Genomic DNA, 18,180 nt, shown 5'->3' with positions numbered 1-18,180 from the left:
CACTCTGAACAGACTTTTTCTCTCCACACAGGAAGAAGTTTGTGGCGCACAGTCTATTGGAAGGTTTTTCAGAAATCCTGCACGTTAATTTTGTCCCAACCTTTACAGACAGCCAATCAGAGGCCCTCTTCAGGCAGTTCTCTGAAGGCTGATTGGGTGGCTGGCATTCTAACGGTATTCTAACCTAAGATTTGTCAGAATGTTATTGGTGCAGAGTAATTTCAGGAAAATAATCTAGCAGTTGTACCCTGTGGCTGTATGTAGGCAAACTATTTAGTTACCTGCTGCTAATCAACAAATCACTGTTATTGTACTACACACATTTGAAGGTAGAGATGTTTTAACTAAATGTAACCACAGCAGACAGCATTTTTGTTTGATTTGCTTGAGTTTCATATCATGTTTTCTTGTCAGATATACAGTACTTGTTTCCAGAAAGCCTAAAAAGTAAAAAACCATGAGCAATGTTTAATTCATTTTATATTTTAATAGATTAATTTGATTCATTTTACAATGGGTCCTATTCTGTAAAGTAGGGAAACGGGAAAGGCATTTTTTTATGCTAGTAAGCCACCGTCCTAAAATGGCGCTACTAAATCAATATTTTAAGGTTTTTGTGAGAATTCAAGTTGAAACTCAGTCGTCCATAGGTAGAAACTCCAGCTCCGTCCCCAAGTGCTGTTTTAACCATGGCAGCAAGTGGAAGACACTAATGTGGAAGTCCCTTGCATCAGGAGGGGGCCTGTCACTACTGTCTTGTGGCTCACACACGTTCTTGGTGCCCCAGCTCACTACTCCCACCTGCAGGATAGATAGAATAGAACCACAGGTGTGGATTCATTCCTATAGTTGAAGTCGGAAGTTTACGTACACCTTAGCCAAATACATTTAAACTCAGCTTTTCACATTTCCTGACATTTAATTATATAAAAATTCCCTGTCTTAGGTCAGTTAGGATCACCACTTTATTTTAAGAATGTGAAATGTCAGAATAATAGTAGAGAGAATGATTTATTTAAGCTTTTATTTCTTTAATCACATTCCCAGTGGCTCAGAAGTTTACATACACTCAATTAGTATTTGGTAGCACTGCCTTTAAATTGTTTAACTTGGGTCAAATGTTTCAGGGAGCCTCCCACAAGCTTCCCACAATAAGTTGGGTTAATTTTGGCCCATTCCTCCTGACAGAGCTGGTGTAACTGAGTCAGGTTTGTAGGCCTCCTTGCGTGCAGACGCTTTTTCAATTCTGCCCACACATTTTCTATATGATTGACGTCAGAGCTTTGTGATGGCCACTCCAATACCTTTACATTGTTGTCCTTAAGCCATTTTGCCACAACTTTGGAAGTATGCTTGGGGTCATTGTCCATTTGGAAGACCCATTTGCGACCAAGATTTAACTTCCTGACTGATGTCTTGAGATGTTGCTTCAATATATCCACATAATTTTCCTGCCTCATGAAGCCATCTATTTTGTGAAGTGCACCAGTCCCTCCTGCAGCAAAGCACCCCCACAAAATAATGCTGCCACCCCCGTGCTTCACGGTTGCGATGGTGTTCTTCGGCTTGCAAGCCTCCCACTTTTTCCTCCAAACATAACGATGGTCATTATGGCCAAACAGTTCCATTTTTGTTTCATCAGACCAGAGCACATTTCTCCAAAAAGTACACTCTTTCTCCCTATGTGCAGTTTCAAACCGAAGTCTGGCTTTTTTTATGGCGGTTTTAGAGCACTGGCTTCTTCCTTGCTGAGCGGCCTTTCAGATTATGGCGATATAGGACTCCTTTTACTGTGGATATAGATACTTTTGTATCTGTTTCCTCCAGCATCTTCACAGGGTCCTTTGCTGTTGTTCTGGGATTGATTTGGACTTTTCGCACCAAAGTACGTTCATCTCTAGGAGACAGAACGCGTCTCCTTCCTGAGCGGTATGACGGCTGCATGGTCCCATGGTGTTTATACTTGCGTACAATTGTTTGTACAGATGAACGTGGTATCTTCAGGCGTTTGGAAATTTCTCCCAAGGATGAGCCAGACTTGTGGAGGTCAACAATTATTTTTCTAAGGTCTTGGCAGATATTTTTGGATTTTCTCATGATGTCAAGCAAAGAGGCACTGAGTTTGAAGGTAGGTCTTGAAATACATCCACATGTACACCTCCAATTGACTCAAATTATGTTAATTAGCCTATCAGAAGCTTCTAAAGCCATGGCATAATTTTCTGGAATTTTCCAAGCTGTTTAAAGGCACAGTCAACTTAGTGTATGTAAACTTCTGACCCACTGGAAGTGTGATACAATGAATTATAAGTGAAATAATCTGTCTGTAAACAATTGTTGGAAAAATTACTTGTGTCATGTACAAAGTAGATGTCCTAACCGACAGGCCAAAACTATAGTTTGTTAACAAGAAATTTGTTGAGTGTTGACAAACGAGTTTTAATGACTCCAACCTAAGTGTATGTCAACTTCCAACTTCAACTGTATATGCCTGGTCATTGAATAGAGTCATACAAAAAGTACACTTAGCTTGGCCTAATGAACCAAACACCAGATACTGGTACGTAGTTCTATATGTTAGTATGAAGTATGCTTATCATGGAGAAGATTTAGTGGAAGGGGAGTTTCTCACTTGAAAATACCGCAGTCTGTTAAGAAGGAACAGAGCGCCTCCAGAGTCACCTGTCGGGAAAAGTTGGATCATACCACGCATGAGAATAACATAAAGGTTTATCCCATTATTTGTATATGAATTAATGTATGTGTTCCCGAGTTGTATAATGTGACTTCCCATGCTGTCTATTCCTACAAACATACCTTTGCACGTTACAGCATCTATATGATTGGCAGATCCGCCCGAGCACAGAAACCTGTCTGGCACGTATTCATTCAGAGTTGCATCGTGAGGAGTTAGAAGTGTGTTCTCAGCCTGTTTAATACAGTCAGGCCTCTGCAAATAGGAACATCAAACAATGGTGCTACCAATTAACACCGCGCCCTTCACACCCTTCCATCACAAACATGCACATCAATTAGACATAATTTGCAGGCATACATGAAGACAAACTGTCTTATTCACAAAGTACATTTGTAGAACTTCACTCCTCATACACAAATGGTAGTAAATGCAGAGCCAACGATAGAGATTATATTGTAGAAGGCCTGTGGATTTGACCTATGACCTTTATGAATGTGTGTTTGGTTGTTGAGTACCACTAACCTTACTCCCTGTATGAATGTGTGTTTGCTTGCGTTTTGCATCCTTGACTGTAGCCCCCTTGTTGATGAAGTAGGCTCTGGTCTCCTCCATGGGTAGCAGGGCTTTCTCTGCAGACACACACTCCATTAACCGGTTATTATACACTCACCAATGTATGATTTATTCCACCTCTCTCATCAACGAGCTGTTTTTGCCCACAGGACTGAATGGTTTTGTTTGGTACTGGATCTGGCTCACCAGGGGCGGCAGGTAGCCTAGTGGTTAGAGAGCTGGGCCAGTAACCGAAAGGTTGCTGGATCCGAATCCCCGAGCTGACAAGGTAAAAATCTGTCATTCTACCCCTGAACAAGGCAGTTAATCCACTGTTCCCCGGTAGGCTGTCATTATAAATAAGAATATGTTCTTAACTGACTTGCCTAGTTAAATAAAAATTAAGGCACCGACAATCATACCACGCTCAAAGTCGCTTAGGTCACTTGTTTTGTTCATTCGAACAGTAACTGGATGCCTGTCTGCCTCGTGACTCACTGTCTGAGTGATCCAATTTCATGAACGGGGTGGTGTACCTAATAAACTGGCCGGTGAGTATATATATATATATATATATATATATATATTAGAAATAGAATTCGAGTCAAGCCCAGACATGATCTGATTCATGGGTGGATGACACCAGTCATGGCCAGCAGAACCAAGTTCAACTAGTTGAGTTGGGCTTGTCAAGCTAAAAAAAAAAAGGATTGCACTCCGTCTGCTTGTTCAGGAGGAGTAGTAATCATCTTACCGTGTCGTTCACAGGTGGAGTTGGGACCCATCTTCATGGCTCGGTTGGCGGGCTTGGTGCACGGCAAGCAGATGGGCCTGTAGAGAACACATACCAGATAAACAACACAGGGAGGTACAGGAAGTCATGTAGTTACACAAGAATAGAGTGCAATAAAGTACTCATGTTAATATTGTAACAATGAGTAACAATGTCATTGCTGGTGAATGATTTGACCAAGTAGGTGGAATCGTGGTGGTTTGGAATGAGAACGATGTACAAGGGAATGATTTCATGAGCTAGTGTTGCTGCTCGAACCCACCTCGCCGTCCATGACAGCTGGATCTTTTCAACCTTGACCAGAGCAATGTCGTAGTCATAGAACTCTTTCACGTTCTTGTGGCTGAGTCCATCAACGTTGTACTGTGGGTGTGGGATCACAAACAGCACCTTTGCTACCACCTTTCCTTCATAACCTGGGGGACATTGGCATGAGGTTGATACTTACTAGTAAGCATTACTTGGGGATGAAAGGTAGAATAGACATCACCTATTTAATAATCAGTAGTCTGTGTTATCTATCGTCCGTGTTATAGATTAGTATTTCTAAATGGGCAGACACACTGCCAAATGACCCATGAACATTTTGAAGTCAATGCAGATACCTATGTGCAATTAGGTAGGATACTGACCATGCGTCACAGTCACTTTCTCTTGGTCCACTTTCCCCCCAAATCTGATGGCAGAAAAGCAGTGAGCTGCGGTCAGGATCCAGTTCTGGGTCACGATGGATCCCTGGCAGGTCTCAGACTTAGCACCAGTCTGTAGAGGGATGAATAGAGTATATTGTGTTTACTGTACATTCCTTGGTACTGTATTTAGTTATGTCTTTGATATAGTTTATTGTGTACAGTCTTCTATGTTCTGTTAACATCAACTCATCCTTGACCGCTGGCTACGTCCCTTCCGTCTTCAAGAGAGCGAGAGTTGCACCCCTTCTGAAAAAACCTACACTCGATCCCTCCGATGTCAACAACTACAGACCAGTATCCCTTCTTTCTTTTCTCTCCAAAACTCTTGAACGTGCCGTCCTTGGCCAGCTCTCCTGCTATCTCTCTCAGAATGACCTTCTTGATCCAAATCAGTCAGGTTTCAAGACTAGTCATTCAACTGAGACTGCTCTTCTCTGTGTCACGGAGGCGCTCCGCACTGCTAAAGCTAACTCTCTCTCCTCTGCTCTCATCCTTCTAGACCTATCGGCTGCCTTTGATACTGTGAACCATCAGATCCTCCTCTCCACCCTCTCCGAGCTGGGCATCTCCGGCGCGGCCCACGCTTGGATTGCGTCCTACCTGACAGGTCGCTCCTACCAGGTGGCGTGGCGAGAATCTGTCTCCGCACCATGTGCTCTCACCACTGGTGTCCCCCAGGGCTCTGTTCTAGGCCCTCTCCTATTCTCGCTATACACCAAGTCACTTGGCTCTGTCATATCCTCACATGGTCTCTCCTATCATTGCTATGCAGACGACACACAATTAATCTTCTCCTTTCCCCCTTCTGATAACCAGGTGGTGAATCGCATCTCTGCATGTCTGGCAGACATATCAGTGTGGATGACGGATCACCACCTCAAGCTGAACCTCGGCAAGACGGAGCTGCTCTTCCTCCCGGGGAAGGACTGCCCGTTCCATGATCTCGCCATCACGGTTGACAACTCCATTGTGTCCTCCTCCCAGAGTGCTAAGAACCTTGGCGTGATCCTGGACAACACCCTGTCGTTCTCAACTAACATCAAGGCGGTGACCCGTTCCTGTAGGTTCATGCTCTACAACATTCGCAGAGTACGACCCTGCCTCACGCAGGAAGCGGCGCAGGTCCTAATCCAGGCACTTGTCATCTCCCGTCTGGATTACTGCAACTCGCTGTTGGCTGGGCTCCCTGCCTGTGCCATTAAACCCCTACAACTCATCCAGAACGCCGCAGCCCGTCTGGTGTTCAACTTTCCCAAGTTCTCTCACGTCACCCCGCTCCTCCGCTCTCTCCACTGGCTTCCAGTTGAAGCTCGCATCCGCTACAAGACCATGGTGCTTGCCTACGGAGCTGTGAGGGGAACGGCACCTCCGTACCTTCAGGCTCTGATCAGGCCCTACACCCAAACAAGGGCACTGCGTTCATCCACCTCTGGCCTGCTCGCCTCCCTACCTCTGAGGAAGTACAGTTCCCGCTCAGCCCAGTCAAAACTGTTCGCTGCTCTGGCACCCCAATGGTGGAACAAACTCCCTCACGACGCCAGGTCAGCGGAGTCAATCACCACCTTCCGGAGACACCTGAAACCCCACCTCTTTAAGGAATACCTAGGATAGGATAAAGTAATCCTTCTAACCCCCCCCCCTTAAAAGAGTTAGATGCACTATTGTAAAGTGGTTGTTCCACTGGATATCATAAGGTGAATGCACCAATTTGTAAGTCGCTCTGGATAAGAGCGTCTGCTAAATGACTTAAATGTAAATGTAATGTAAATGTTAAATAAGGCTTACTGTGATGACATTGACATGCCACGGCCTGGTATAGGCTTTCTTGGTGGGCCCAAACTCCTCCTGATTCTCTGACACATCTTCCTGTGCCACCCCACACATGGTCACACTTTTATCACCTAGAAATAAATGCACCCTCACTATTACATTTGACTTCATTCTGCGTGGTTCAGCCATTCTATTGCTAAATATACTACATACAAAAGACTATGATACAGAATTTGTACCAAGAAATGATCAAATGCACTTGTTATAGTAAATCTAATGATGACGCTAAGACAACCCACTGATCATGCTGTTGAACACTTCTCCCAGCTGTTTGTAGTCCTTCAGAATGAACAGGTGCTTCTCATGTCTCTTTCTAGAGGCAATCAGATTCAGCTCGTTCTTATTCACGTTGTCCCCAACACCAAACACGTAGATATCTACATAAAATACACACACGCACGCACGCACGCACGCACGCACGCACGCACGCACGCACACACACACGATCTGAGTAGATATTTATACAGTCTTGAGTGAAGCATCATAGAGCTGTACGGTTGTCAGTGTGGCTCCCTGTGTAACTGACCTAGCAGCTTGTCTCAGTGTGGCTCCCTGTGTAACTGACCTAGCAGACCTTGTCTCAGTGTGGCTCCCTGTGTAACTGACCTAGCAGCTTGTCTCAGTGTGGCTCCCTGTGTAACTGACCTAGCAGCTTGTCTCAGTGTGGCTCCCTGTGTAACTGACCTAGCAGCTTGTCTCAGTGTGGCTCCCTGTGTAACTGACCTAGCAGCTTGTCTCAGTGTGGCTCCCTGTGTAACTGACCTAGCAGCTTGTCTTCAGTGTGGCTCCCTGTGTAACTGACCTAGCAGCTTGTCTCAGTGTGGCTCCCTGTGTAACTGACCTAGCAGCTTGTCTCAGTGTGGCTCCCTGTGTAACTGACCTAGCAGCTTGTCTCAGTGTGGCTCCCTGTGTAACTGACCTAGCAGCTTGTCTCAGTCTGGCTCCCTGTGTAACTGACCTAGCAGCTTGTCTCAGTCTGGCTCCCTGTGTAACTGACCTAGCAGCTTGTCTCAGTGTGGCTCCCTGTGTAACTGACCTAGCAGCTTGTCTCAGTGTGGCTCCCTGTGTAACTGACCTAGCAGCTTGTCTCAGTGTGGCTCCCTGTGTAACTGACCTAGCAGCTTGTCTTCAGTGTGGCTCCCTGTGTAACTGACCTAGCAGCTTGTCTCAGTGTGGCTTCCTGTGTAACTGACCTAGCAGCTTGTCTCAGTGTGGCTCCCTGTGTAACTGACCTAGCAGCTTGTCTTCAGTGTGGCTCCCTGTGTAACTGACCTAGCAGCTTGTCTCAGTGTGGCTCCCTGTGTAACTGACCTAGCAGCTTGTCTCAGTGTGGCTCCCTGTGTAACTGACCTAGCAGCTTGTCTCAGTGTGGCTCCCTGTGTAACTGACCTAGCAGCTTGTCTCAGTGTGGCTCCCTGTGTAACTGACCTAGCAGCTTGTTTCAGTGTGGCTCCCTGTGTAACTGACCTAGCAGCTTGTCTCAGTGTGGCTCCCTGTGTAACTGACCTAGCAGCTTGTCTCAGTGTGGCTCCCTGTGTAACTGACCTAGCAGCTTGTCTCAGTGTGGCTCCCTGTGTAACTGACCTAGCAGCTTGTCTCAGTGTGGCTCCCTGTGTAACTGACCTAGCAGCTTGTCTTCAGTGTGGCTCCCTGTGTAACTGACCTAGCAGCTTGTCTCAGTGTGGCTCCCTGTGTAACTGACCTAGCAGCTTGTCTCAGTGTGGCTCCCTGTGTAACTGACCTAGCAGCTTGTCTTCAGTGTGGCTCCCTGTGTAACTGACCTAGCAGCTTGTCTCAGTGTGGCTCCCTGTGTAACTGACCTAGCAGCTTGTCTTCAGTGTGGCTCCCTGTGTAACTGACCTAGCAGCTTGTCTTCAGTGTGGCTCCCTGTGTAACTGACCTAGCAGCTTGTCTCAGTGTGGCTCCCTGTGTAACTGACCTAGCAGCTTGTCTCAGTGTGGCTCCCTGTGTAACTGACCTAGCAGCTTGTCTCAGTGTGGCTCCCTGTGTAACTGACCTAGCAGCTTGTCTCAGTGTGGCTCCCTGTGTAACTGACCTAGCAGCTTGTCTCAGTGTGGCTCCCTGTGTAACTGACCTAGCAGCTTGTCTCAGTGTGGCTCCCTGTGTAACTGACCTAGCAGCTTGTCTCAGTGTGGCTCCCTGTGTAACTGACCTAGCAGCTTGTCTCAGTCTGGCTCCCTGTGTAACTGACCTAGCAGCTTGTCTTCAGTGTGGCTCCCTGTGTAACTGACCTAGCAGCTTGTCTCAGTGTGGCTCCCTGTGTAACTGACCTAGCAGCTTGTCTCAGTGTGGCTCCCTGTGTAACTGACCTAGCAGCTTGTCTCAGTGTGGCTCCCTGTGTAACTGACCTAGCAGCTTGTCTCAGTGTGGCTCCCTGTGTAACTGACCTAGCAGCTTGTCTCAGTCTGGCTCCCTGTGTAACTGACCTAGCAGCTTGTCTTCAGTGTGGTCTGGTGCCGAGGTGCTGTACCCATGCAGGGAGCGGATCTTAGCCAGGACAGCCAGGGGACTACCCCCTGTGTTGGAGTACCCTACGGGGCAGAGAGAATACACATGGATGCCTCTCTCCTCTCCATACACAATGAACATTATATTGAAAAAGTCCTTGAGTAGGTTGAACCCTCCTACAATGTACCATCTGTTTCAATGAGGATGACGTTCTGCGTCTCACTGAATCGGGTCTCGTTCCTCTCTCTCAGGATGGCCATGCGTTCATACACACGATACAGAGCAGCGTACAGGTTGGTGCCAGTCTGTTTCCCGTGGCCTGTAGGTGACAGGTATTGTATCAAACTACACCAGGCACTGTACGCTAATCAGTAATGTATGCTAATCAAGTGCAGAAAGGGAGAGGTGCTGACATACTTTGGTGATCAAACGCTGCCAGCCTCTTTAGGACACTTTTTACGTTGCTCCTGACATGCTTATCCTCGTTGGACACAATGTCCACAATATCTTTAGCCTGGCTGGCGTAGGAGATCACCTGGAAATTCAGTGCAATCTCGTAGCTGTCAAGCTGAGAGAGAAACCTGTTAGTTAGACGTTTGCGTCTTTTAGCGGCTTATCATAGAATAGTGTGTTGTTTATTATCTGTGAGAAGTTTATAAGTTCTGAGGATTCTCAGGGCTGATTTCGCAGGCACAGAAATGAATCTCCATTGAAAGTGCTTTTCAGTCTAGGACTAGGCTTAATCTGCGTCCTCAATGTTTGTGGGGACATAAATTAAAGTAAGACCTTGCGTATGAGGTCAGCAATGGCGCCCCTGGCCAGGTTAAAGTGGGTCTCGGAGATGCTGCCTGAGGTATCCATGAGGATGAACACGTTCATACGACCATCAGCCACCCGCAGGGTCCTACCAAAGCTGATTCCTAGAACGCAGGGACAAGATCGGGGGTGTAATGATCTCAGCTTAAAGTCACACATATGACACACCGAGTATACACAGATACAGAGGTACAGAGATACAGCATACTCACAAATGCAAGCACGTACACACTATAATGGATCACCTTTGTTTTTCTTTATGAACTCAGGTGACATAACATCCATGACTCCAGACAGAGAGCCTCCCATAGCCTCTGCCACTGCACTGGGGGAGTCAAAGGCATACTGGGCTGTTTTGAGACAGATAATAGCATATTAGCATGTGCAGAACTTTGACTCTGTAAATAACATTGGATTGAAGATGACATATAAAAAGGTAGCATGTAGGTATGGCCATAATGTTGCAGTAATGTATTAGTCTAGCGTAGCCTGGTCCAGTCAAGGCACTGACTCTGGCAGCGTGTCTCTGAGCCGCTCCACTCCCTGGACTCCAGACAGACCCTCTCGGCTGAGCCCAACAGGTCCAGACCCATCTGGCATCGGTACTGGACCTTCTCCCCTTTCCGGAAGCGGCCCTCGGACCTCAGGGCACCCGGGGGCACACCTGGGTTCTTACAGTCATCAGCTGAAATTAGAAGATTTTGTATGAGCCATGACACATGCACTAATCAAGACTAACTTAAATAATAAGATCCAAAGGCCTTTATTTGACTGATCCATGGAACAAGAAATGCCAAGGTTGTGGGATCAAGTCCCGCAGGGGTCACTTGTTGGTGTACTAAAATGCATTTCCTCACTGTAATGTAAGTTGCTTTCCATAAAATGGCATATATTATTATATTATATAGTACTGCAAAAAGCATATGCAGAGACATCGTACAAGCTTTGCTCATTGACCTGCTTTGGGGTTATAATGCATAATATGAAAAGCGCCATTCATCTCTGTGCCTGTCAATGTGTTTCTAAAAATCAAAAAGCTTCTTATACCTAAGTATTATACCGAAGTAAGTGGGGCTCTATGCACGCCTGTATGCACTTGAACACAATTGGTGCAGCCAGCTCTCAACTAATAAATGCCGTCTCACACCAACCAGACATCTGTAAGAGTGGGCATTTGCCTGAATGCATAGAATATCAATATCAACATTAGTTACAACTTTATGACTATGACAGTGTCCAAAAGGGCAGCCTATTCCCTAAATAGTGCACTGGGCCCTGGTCAAAAGTAGTGCACTATAAAGAGAATAAGGTGGCATTTGGGACGCACCCTATGTCTTCAGTGTAAAGGATGTTGTTTATGTCAATAGAGCGGTAGTGCTGAGTCAGGATCGTTTACGTCCGGCCACAGGGTATATAGTGATTCATACATCAAGCCCAGCAGGTTCATACAGGAAATCTGAGTATTGAATCAGCTGATAGCCTCGGCTGATATTGAACCAATTAGATTAATCACACTACCTTAATATGGCGGTCTATTTAATAAACCAGGTTTGCACAAACATTCTCTATGCGCTTCTGTTTTTGGTGACATGCAATGTTTTTATTTTATTCATTTAACCTTTATTTAACTAGTCAAGTCAGTTAAGAACAAATTCTTATTTACAATAACGGCCTAGGAACAGTGGGTTAACTGCCTTGTTCAAGGGCAGAACGACAGATTTTTACCATGTCAGCTCGGGATTCGATCTAGCATGCTGTAACATGCACTACTCGCCATGCGTGTGTGCTTTCTGCTTTCGGACCCCAGCCTCCACCTGTTGGGGCTCTGCTTTTGTTTCGGTCAGGGGGATCGGTAGAGCGTACATGGTTCACTGCCTGTTATTAATATATCTTACATGATTTATGCTCTGGCAGTGAGCTACCCAGAAGGAGCAGGGCCTAATGCCAAAACTATTGTACATGTATTGTAATCTTCTAATAAATGGTTAAACGAATACGTGGCGTTTCCTGTCTGAACTTAGCTAAGGTAAAGTCCACTCTCTTTGGCACAGATTTATTAATCAATACTGAGATTTTTTTACACACAAGTTCTTTGCACCAAATATTACCTCTACCTTAATGTTTTACTTCTGATTTGAATCCTCATTCTACCACTTAATATATGCACTATACGGAGAAAAACATGCTAAAGCTTACTTTATCTGGCATGTTGTACAAGGGTGAGGGCTTCTCACCTTGGCTATCACACACTGGGATGGTGCCTGTCCAGTCTCCTAGAGAGGTGCAGTTCCTCTGAGCCGACCCAGACAGGCTGAAGCCACTGTGGCAGGAGAAACTCTGGCTCTCCCCTGACTTCAACCACTGTTTCCTGGGCCAGAACTCACCATGGTCCAATTGGAGCTGGCCTGGACACATGATCTCTGTGAGAGAGAAAGAGAGAGCGAGAGAGAGGGAGAAACACATTTTGAGAGAGAGTGAGATGGAGAGACAGAGGAGAATACAGCAGTAGTTTATCAGATATTAACTCATCACCTGCCTCCTTCTGTATCCACCCGAAACATTACCTTTACAGGAGGCTCGCGACACTCGTCTGCCATTGGCCAGTCTCATGGTGGACCACTCCCCATCGGCGCTGCACACCCGTTGGCTGACGGGGTACGGGTAGTGTCCTGCCTTACAGTGATAGGTCAGCACGCTGCCCTTAGTACCTGCCTGAGAGTAGGACACGTTGCCGCCTCCGATCTTCTCAGCGATGGAACAGTTCTGGGGCTGTTCATCCTCATAGTCCCCATAGTCCTCCCCCTGCATCCACACTGAAATACAGGCATATGTATGACTGAAATGCAGACATATTCCTGAAATGCAGACATATTCCTGAAATGCAGACATAATAGCTGAAATACAGACATATAACTGAAATCCAGTCACAAATTACTGAAATACAGGCACATTACTGAAATACAGGCACATTACAGAAAATACAGGCACATATTACTGAAATACAGTCACTTTGATGTTTTAAGTAGAAATTGTGCACCAATATTGAATTTTAAAAGCCTGTTATATTAAATGAAGTGTCCTTTAATATAGACCACATGGAGAATTCAATAAGTCATATTTATTATATGAATAAAGACTTGCTAATATACCAAAATTCAGCATTTTGACACGTTCCTCTGTGAATCATTTACATCTGTCCCTCATTTTAAGGTCAACCCTGTGACGTAAACTGAACTCTTGTTTTAATATGGTGAAACCTTCATTTTTTCAATATTTTTTTCAAAAGAAACATTAAACATCTAATAGTCAAATCATGTAAAAGCAGGTGAGCTGGTTATACTCTTTTTGGAAATTTTCTGGTGTTTTGTGGCGGAAAACTGAGCGGATCGAGCATAACATGTCTACCCTGTTACCCATAGACAGGCTAGAAATTGTTGAACCATTTTTTGGGGGGGAAACTTGCATTCAATTGCCACTCCCTGTTGCACACAACAAGCTTCCTTTCCCCGTGTCACAAGGGGATTCAGGACTGATTTATGATGAAATCGCCAACCCTGTTACGGTCAACTTTATTTGGCACTTAATAGGCACTTACTATTGTCATTTTATTTATTTAACATCTTCAGATGGGATTTTTTTTAATGAAGTTGAACATGTGCTCTTTATGACAGAATGTTAAAAATAGTTGTAATCAAACGTGTTTTTTAAGTTACACTTCTAAAAAGGCTCCTTGTTGGTGGAACGACCCACACACATTTCTGAAATACAGATGTACATATGACTGAAATACAGACACATTACTGAAATACAGACATGACTGACATACAGACATATGTCTGACTGAAATTCAACATTTTACTGAGATACAAACACATTACTGAGAGATCATGAATGGTGTTGTTTGTTACAGTAACTTGTGACTCGTGCATCTCCCTGACCATCTCAGTACTCACCCTCTTTGACAGAGCTGAAGGAGAAGGCCGCACACAACAACAGAGTGACAGCATACATGACAAGTATGTGTTTATTCCTTTCCGTCTCTGTTGGTGTCTGACTTAAAATATATGTCTACATGCTACTATGTAGTTATCTTATTTGATGAGTGACTATCCATTAACGAACCACAGCAAACACAAAAACATGGATTGAGTAATGTTTTCCCAGAACTGGGTGATTTCACTTTACATTTAGGATTCATAAAACATTATTATCCATGTGTTGGTATCTTTATTTTACCTGTAATATTTTACTTTGAGACTCAAATAGCCTCTAATATTTAGAAATTGTTGCATCATCTACTGAGTCAGTAATAAAGGTGGCGACTATGAATGAGAATCAGAAATGTGGTTGTAAAACAAAAACTTAAATCTGAGATCAAATCCTTTTAACCCAGCTCCACTACAGGGTCCCAACTTCACTCCAAGTTAGGACCATGTTGCCAATACACTGTATGATTTGTAAATTACACAGTTTGTGCTTGCCTTTGTTTGTGTGTGTTAGTGTGTGAGAAACGTTTTAGGAGATTAGATGATCATTATGTGTATTATAGAGAATTTACTCTGAGCGCCCCCACACCCCACTCCACCCCACCCTCCTCCTGCCCCAGAGCTCAGTCCTCTCAGCTGACTCGGCTTTGTGGAACACTGTGAAGGGAGTTCTAGGCGTCTTTTCTAACAAATTACTCACCCTCAACAAAACAAGAACAGACTGCACATCTACCTACCTCACACACACAGACACACCATGACTTAATAAAGTGATGAAAGGAGAACCGGACTATAAACACCTGGGGCACTTTCGCTGGATTTTAAACCTCAATTTGGTGGACTAAATATTTTGTTCTTGTGGGATTTTTTACATTGTGGATTTATATAGATATATAAATATGTTTTGGGGGTATTCGTAACAAAATGATGAATCAATCACTCTGGAAAGATACAGGCCTCTTTTATCTGTTACATTGAGATTTCCTGCTGAAACGTTACCTTTTCACCTTTCACATTCCAACAAACATGTTGTTGATGTGCTCTTAACAACAACACAAGACTACATTGTGGGTAGAGTGGGTATTAGGACGTGGACTTTCAATGTTTCCCTGGAAGACTAAAACTGAACTTTAACCGAAGATGACGGACCTCACCGAAGTATCTGTTTACCCAGAATCCTCTGACATTTACCAGGTGAGGACAGCGACAGCTTGTGTGGGCCTGGAATTCTGGTTTCAATTTTTATATCAACCTTGTATTTCATGGTGGGAAGTTACTTGGCGTTCCATGTTATACCAATTGTCTTTGCTTTTCCCAGAATGTTTTCTGCAACCCCGCGTTTGAGCTTGAGGGTGAGCGTGAGGAGAAAGTGGAAGGATTAAGTTCTGCCGGTACTGTCATGTCCCCAGAACCAGTAAAGGACCCAGCAGCAAACAGTGAGTCTGACAACCTAGTTTCCCCGTTCCATAACATCATATAACACCGGAGTTGGATAGGCAATAGGATTGGTTGTTTCCAGATGCCAAGACCTATTCAACTTGACCTAGTTGTTGTCTTCCACAATAGGAAAGGGGAAACAAGAATTCTTTGAGGGACAGGAATGTTACAACAACCTAAAGTTTTCTCAACCACCCATGTCTTTCCTCCCATCTTCATCCCTGTGTGTGTGTGTGTGTGTGTGTGTGTTGGTTTGCGTGTGTGTGCATGCGTACGTGTGTATGTGTCCCAGGCCGAGGTGTGTTCAGTGTGTGTGTGATGCGTCTGCGAGATTCGTGGTGTAGCTGGGGGGCCCTGGTGGTCTCTGTTGCTGCTGTGCTCCTGGTAGCAGCCCTGGGCCTGGCACTGGTGCTCATCTTCACACGTGAGTGACGGGACGGGGACGGGGACAGTGGGAGGAGTGGGACCACATAGATACTGTAAATCAATGTAATTCTATGGGTGGAACAGTGGGACCTCTGATCCTCAAAAGGAACTGATTACAGAGCATGGTGTACATACATTTCACTCATCTCTCAAACAAAGCAGGAAGAACCCTAATTTAGGACACAATGTCCTTATTTAAACTAGCATTGCCAATTCATACACTATATGGTCCCTTGAGCATGGAATAGCAGTGCAGTACCTATGCACATCACGAACTTGTGTCATTCACTAATGTCCTGTTACTCTATCTCTCACTGGGTTCTTCACCTCACAGAACTAAAGGGGCAGAGTGTGGATGGGGAAGTGGTGTCGACCAATCCCCTGGACTTGTTGACTGGAGATGGACTGCCTCGTGGTCTACCCACAGCCCCCACCAACCACAGTCAGAGGGACAGTACAGTGGCCCCACAGCCAGCCAGATACCCTACCCCTGAAGCTAGTGGGTATTTTTCTACTACAGTTGTATCCATAGAAAAAAAAAAAAAATTATACTCCAATGATTGTACCTTACAGATGCGTACTTACCTACAAATAGTGTACGTACAACACAGTAATAATACTGTGATACACTACCCTGCACTTTTCTCACTGTCTGTCTGTCTCAGGATGTGGGGGCGTATTGACAGACTCAGAGGGTAGCTTTAGCTCCCCCAACCACCCTGGGTCGTATCCCCCGGACTCTCTCTGTGTCTGGGTGATCCGGGCGCGCCCGCCATCCCTGGTCCAGATCCATGTGTCCTCTCTGACCATAGAAGGACCGTCCCCCTGCCTCTTTGACTGGCTGGAGCTTCAGGAGGAGACGGAGCAACCTTCTGTTGTCACCAGGTGGGTCAAACGCACTGTATCTAAACCTGTTTCGAGGAAGAAGATGCCTCTAATCACAGACCTAGGATCAGATGAACCTATACTGAAGGGGATGTAACATATAGTGACTATGGACACGTTTTACATACTTCTGAACCTAGTGCATGGCAGCCTCTTCATGACACACTGTGGCAGCTAGGTGGCATACAAGTTCTGTATAGGTAGCAACTCTTGCTACTTTATGTCCCAGAAGTTTTGTTTTGCAGTTCTGCTGTTCAGGGATTTTAGGTAAAGAATAACGATACATTATGGTTGCCTTTTGGGTCTGACATTTTAAAAGTTAATGTTTCTCTCCACCCTAGGTTCTGTGGTAACGTGGCACCCCCTACTGTAAACACCAACAGCAGCACTGTGTGGGTGACCTTCCGCTCTGACGGGAGCATTGGAGGCAGTGGCTTCACCGCCCAGTACCACGCCATCACACCTGAACAGAGTGAGTACTGGGTCAGAGGTAGAATCAACAGCTACACTGAACTGATCTTTGCCTTATATGTTCACAGTACATTAACACGTAACATCAGCAACGTGTATGTGTGCGTCTGTTCTCAGAGAGCTGCTCCAGAGAGGAGTTTATGTGTGACCACGGACGCTGCATCCTGCCTGTGTCAGTGTGTGACGGTCAGCCCCACTGTCATGACCTCTCTGATGAGGCCAACTGCAGCCACAAGCACAAAGGTAAGAACAGGGTGTGCAGCACAGTACAGACTCAGCGACTTATCTGCATACACACAGCAGCTACAAGCAAAATAGGGCTGATATGTAAAATGGTAGACTCGCACTGTCATTCGTCTAAGTCTCGTTCATCACGTGGACAAAGTCGTGAGGAAGCCTGGTAATCAATTATAGTAAAAGGGCAATTGTTTGCTTATCTATGCAAAACAAATTATCCTCGTTTTTTGCTATGTTGTTGAACAGAGTGTGGGGGCCAAAAGACTGGACCCTACGGCTACCTGGCGACTCCAAACCACCCAAAGCCTTACCCTCATCAACAGGTACTGTACCTACCTACACCTGATCTAGCAAACCATCACCAAAATCACCAACACGCATCGTATCTAATTGACATACCCAGCCATATACCCAGAATAGACTTCATGAAATCCTACCATGGTAAAGTATGTTTAATCTACTCTTATCTCTCCGTCAGTTGTGCACATGGCGGATCTCTGTCGAGGAGGGTCATGTGATCAGGCTGAGTTTCCGCAACTTCAGTCTGGAGACCCAGGACGTGTGTGAGTTTGACTATGTGGAGGTGCATGATAGTGCTGACAGCGGGACCGGCAGAGTACTCGGACGGTAAAATCTATTATGTCAGCTTCACAATGTGTTCTTTCATACACTACCTATACATGAGCTCAGAAGGGTTGAAAAGGGAATGTTCAAAGCAAGTACATCCAGTCAAATGACATTTTCTGAAATCAAGCATAGGTGTTGTATGACACTATACGACACTATATGTGTACCATAAAACATTCAAAACAGTAACAGCACTCTTAATTGATAAGACGGTGTACTGTAGTAGCCTGTGGTGGGGACTCCTATGGTTGCAAAACAGAA

General features: G+C 45.2%; 2 protein-coding genes across 2 annotated transcripts in view; one reads left to right on the top strand and one right to left on the bottom strand.

Moving 5' to 3' along the window:
- Positions 1 to 467: 467 nt before the first annotated feature.
- Positions 468 to 13,954, bottom strand: LOC139547842 (complement C2). The gene is made up of 18 exons (XM_071356969.1): positions 13,804 to 13,954; positions 12,415 to 12,663; positions 12,085 to 12,270; positions 10,362 to 10,535; positions 10,096 to 10,200; positions 9,821 to 9,954; positions 9,452 to 9,602; positions 9,222 to 9,353; positions 9,013 to 9,117; positions 6,805 to 6,942; positions 6,521 to 6,636; positions 4,676 to 4,805; positions 4,306 to 4,459; positions 4,005 to 4,081; positions 3,221 to 3,327; positions 2,818 to 2,950; positions 2,633 to 2,682; positions 468 to 801 (listed from the first exon to the last, which is right to left on the bottom strand). The coding sequence occupies exons 1-18, from the start codon at positions 13,859 to 13,861 to the stop codon at positions 637 to 639; spliced, it is 2,364 nt and encodes a 787-aa protein (XP_071213070.1). The 5' UTR covers positions 13,862 to 13,954; the 3' UTR covers positions 468 to 636.
- The window catches only part of LOC139547844 (membrane frizzled-related protein-like), a 7,479-nt gene continuing 3,249 nt past the window's right edge, over positions 13,951 to 18,180 (top strand). The window contains exons 1-9 of the mRNA XM_071356970.1: positions 13,951 to 15,030; positions 15,155 to 15,272; positions 15,566 to 15,697; positions 16,034 to 16,198; positions 16,365 to 16,584; positions 16,926 to 17,056; positions 17,173 to 17,298; positions 17,539 to 17,615; positions 17,771 to 17,919. Of these exons, the coding sequence (XP_071213071.1) occupies positions 14,977 to 15,030; positions 15,155 to 15,272; positions 15,566 to 15,697; positions 16,034 to 16,198; positions 16,365 to 16,584; positions 16,926 to 17,056; positions 17,173 to 17,298; positions 17,539 to 17,615; positions 17,771 to 17,919 (1,172 nt within the window). The 5' untranslated portion in view covers positions 13,951 to 14,976. The remainder of the gene's footprint in view (positions 15,031 to 15,154; positions 15,273 to 15,565; positions 15,698 to 16,033; positions 16,199 to 16,364; positions 16,585 to 16,925; positions 17,057 to 17,172; positions 17,299 to 17,538; positions 17,616 to 17,770; positions 17,920 to 18,180) is intronic.

Source organism: Salvelinus alpinus, chromosome 21 (assembly GCF_045679555.1).
Source record: "Salvelinus alpinus chromosome 21, SLU_Salpinus.1, whole genome shotgun sequence".
NCBI lineage: Eukaryota > Metazoa > Chordata > Actinopteri > Salmoniformes > Salmonidae > Salvelinus > Salvelinus alpinus.
The sequence above is the reverse complement of the archived record's forward strand: the minus strand, read 5'-3'. Positions and strand labels throughout refer to the sequence as shown.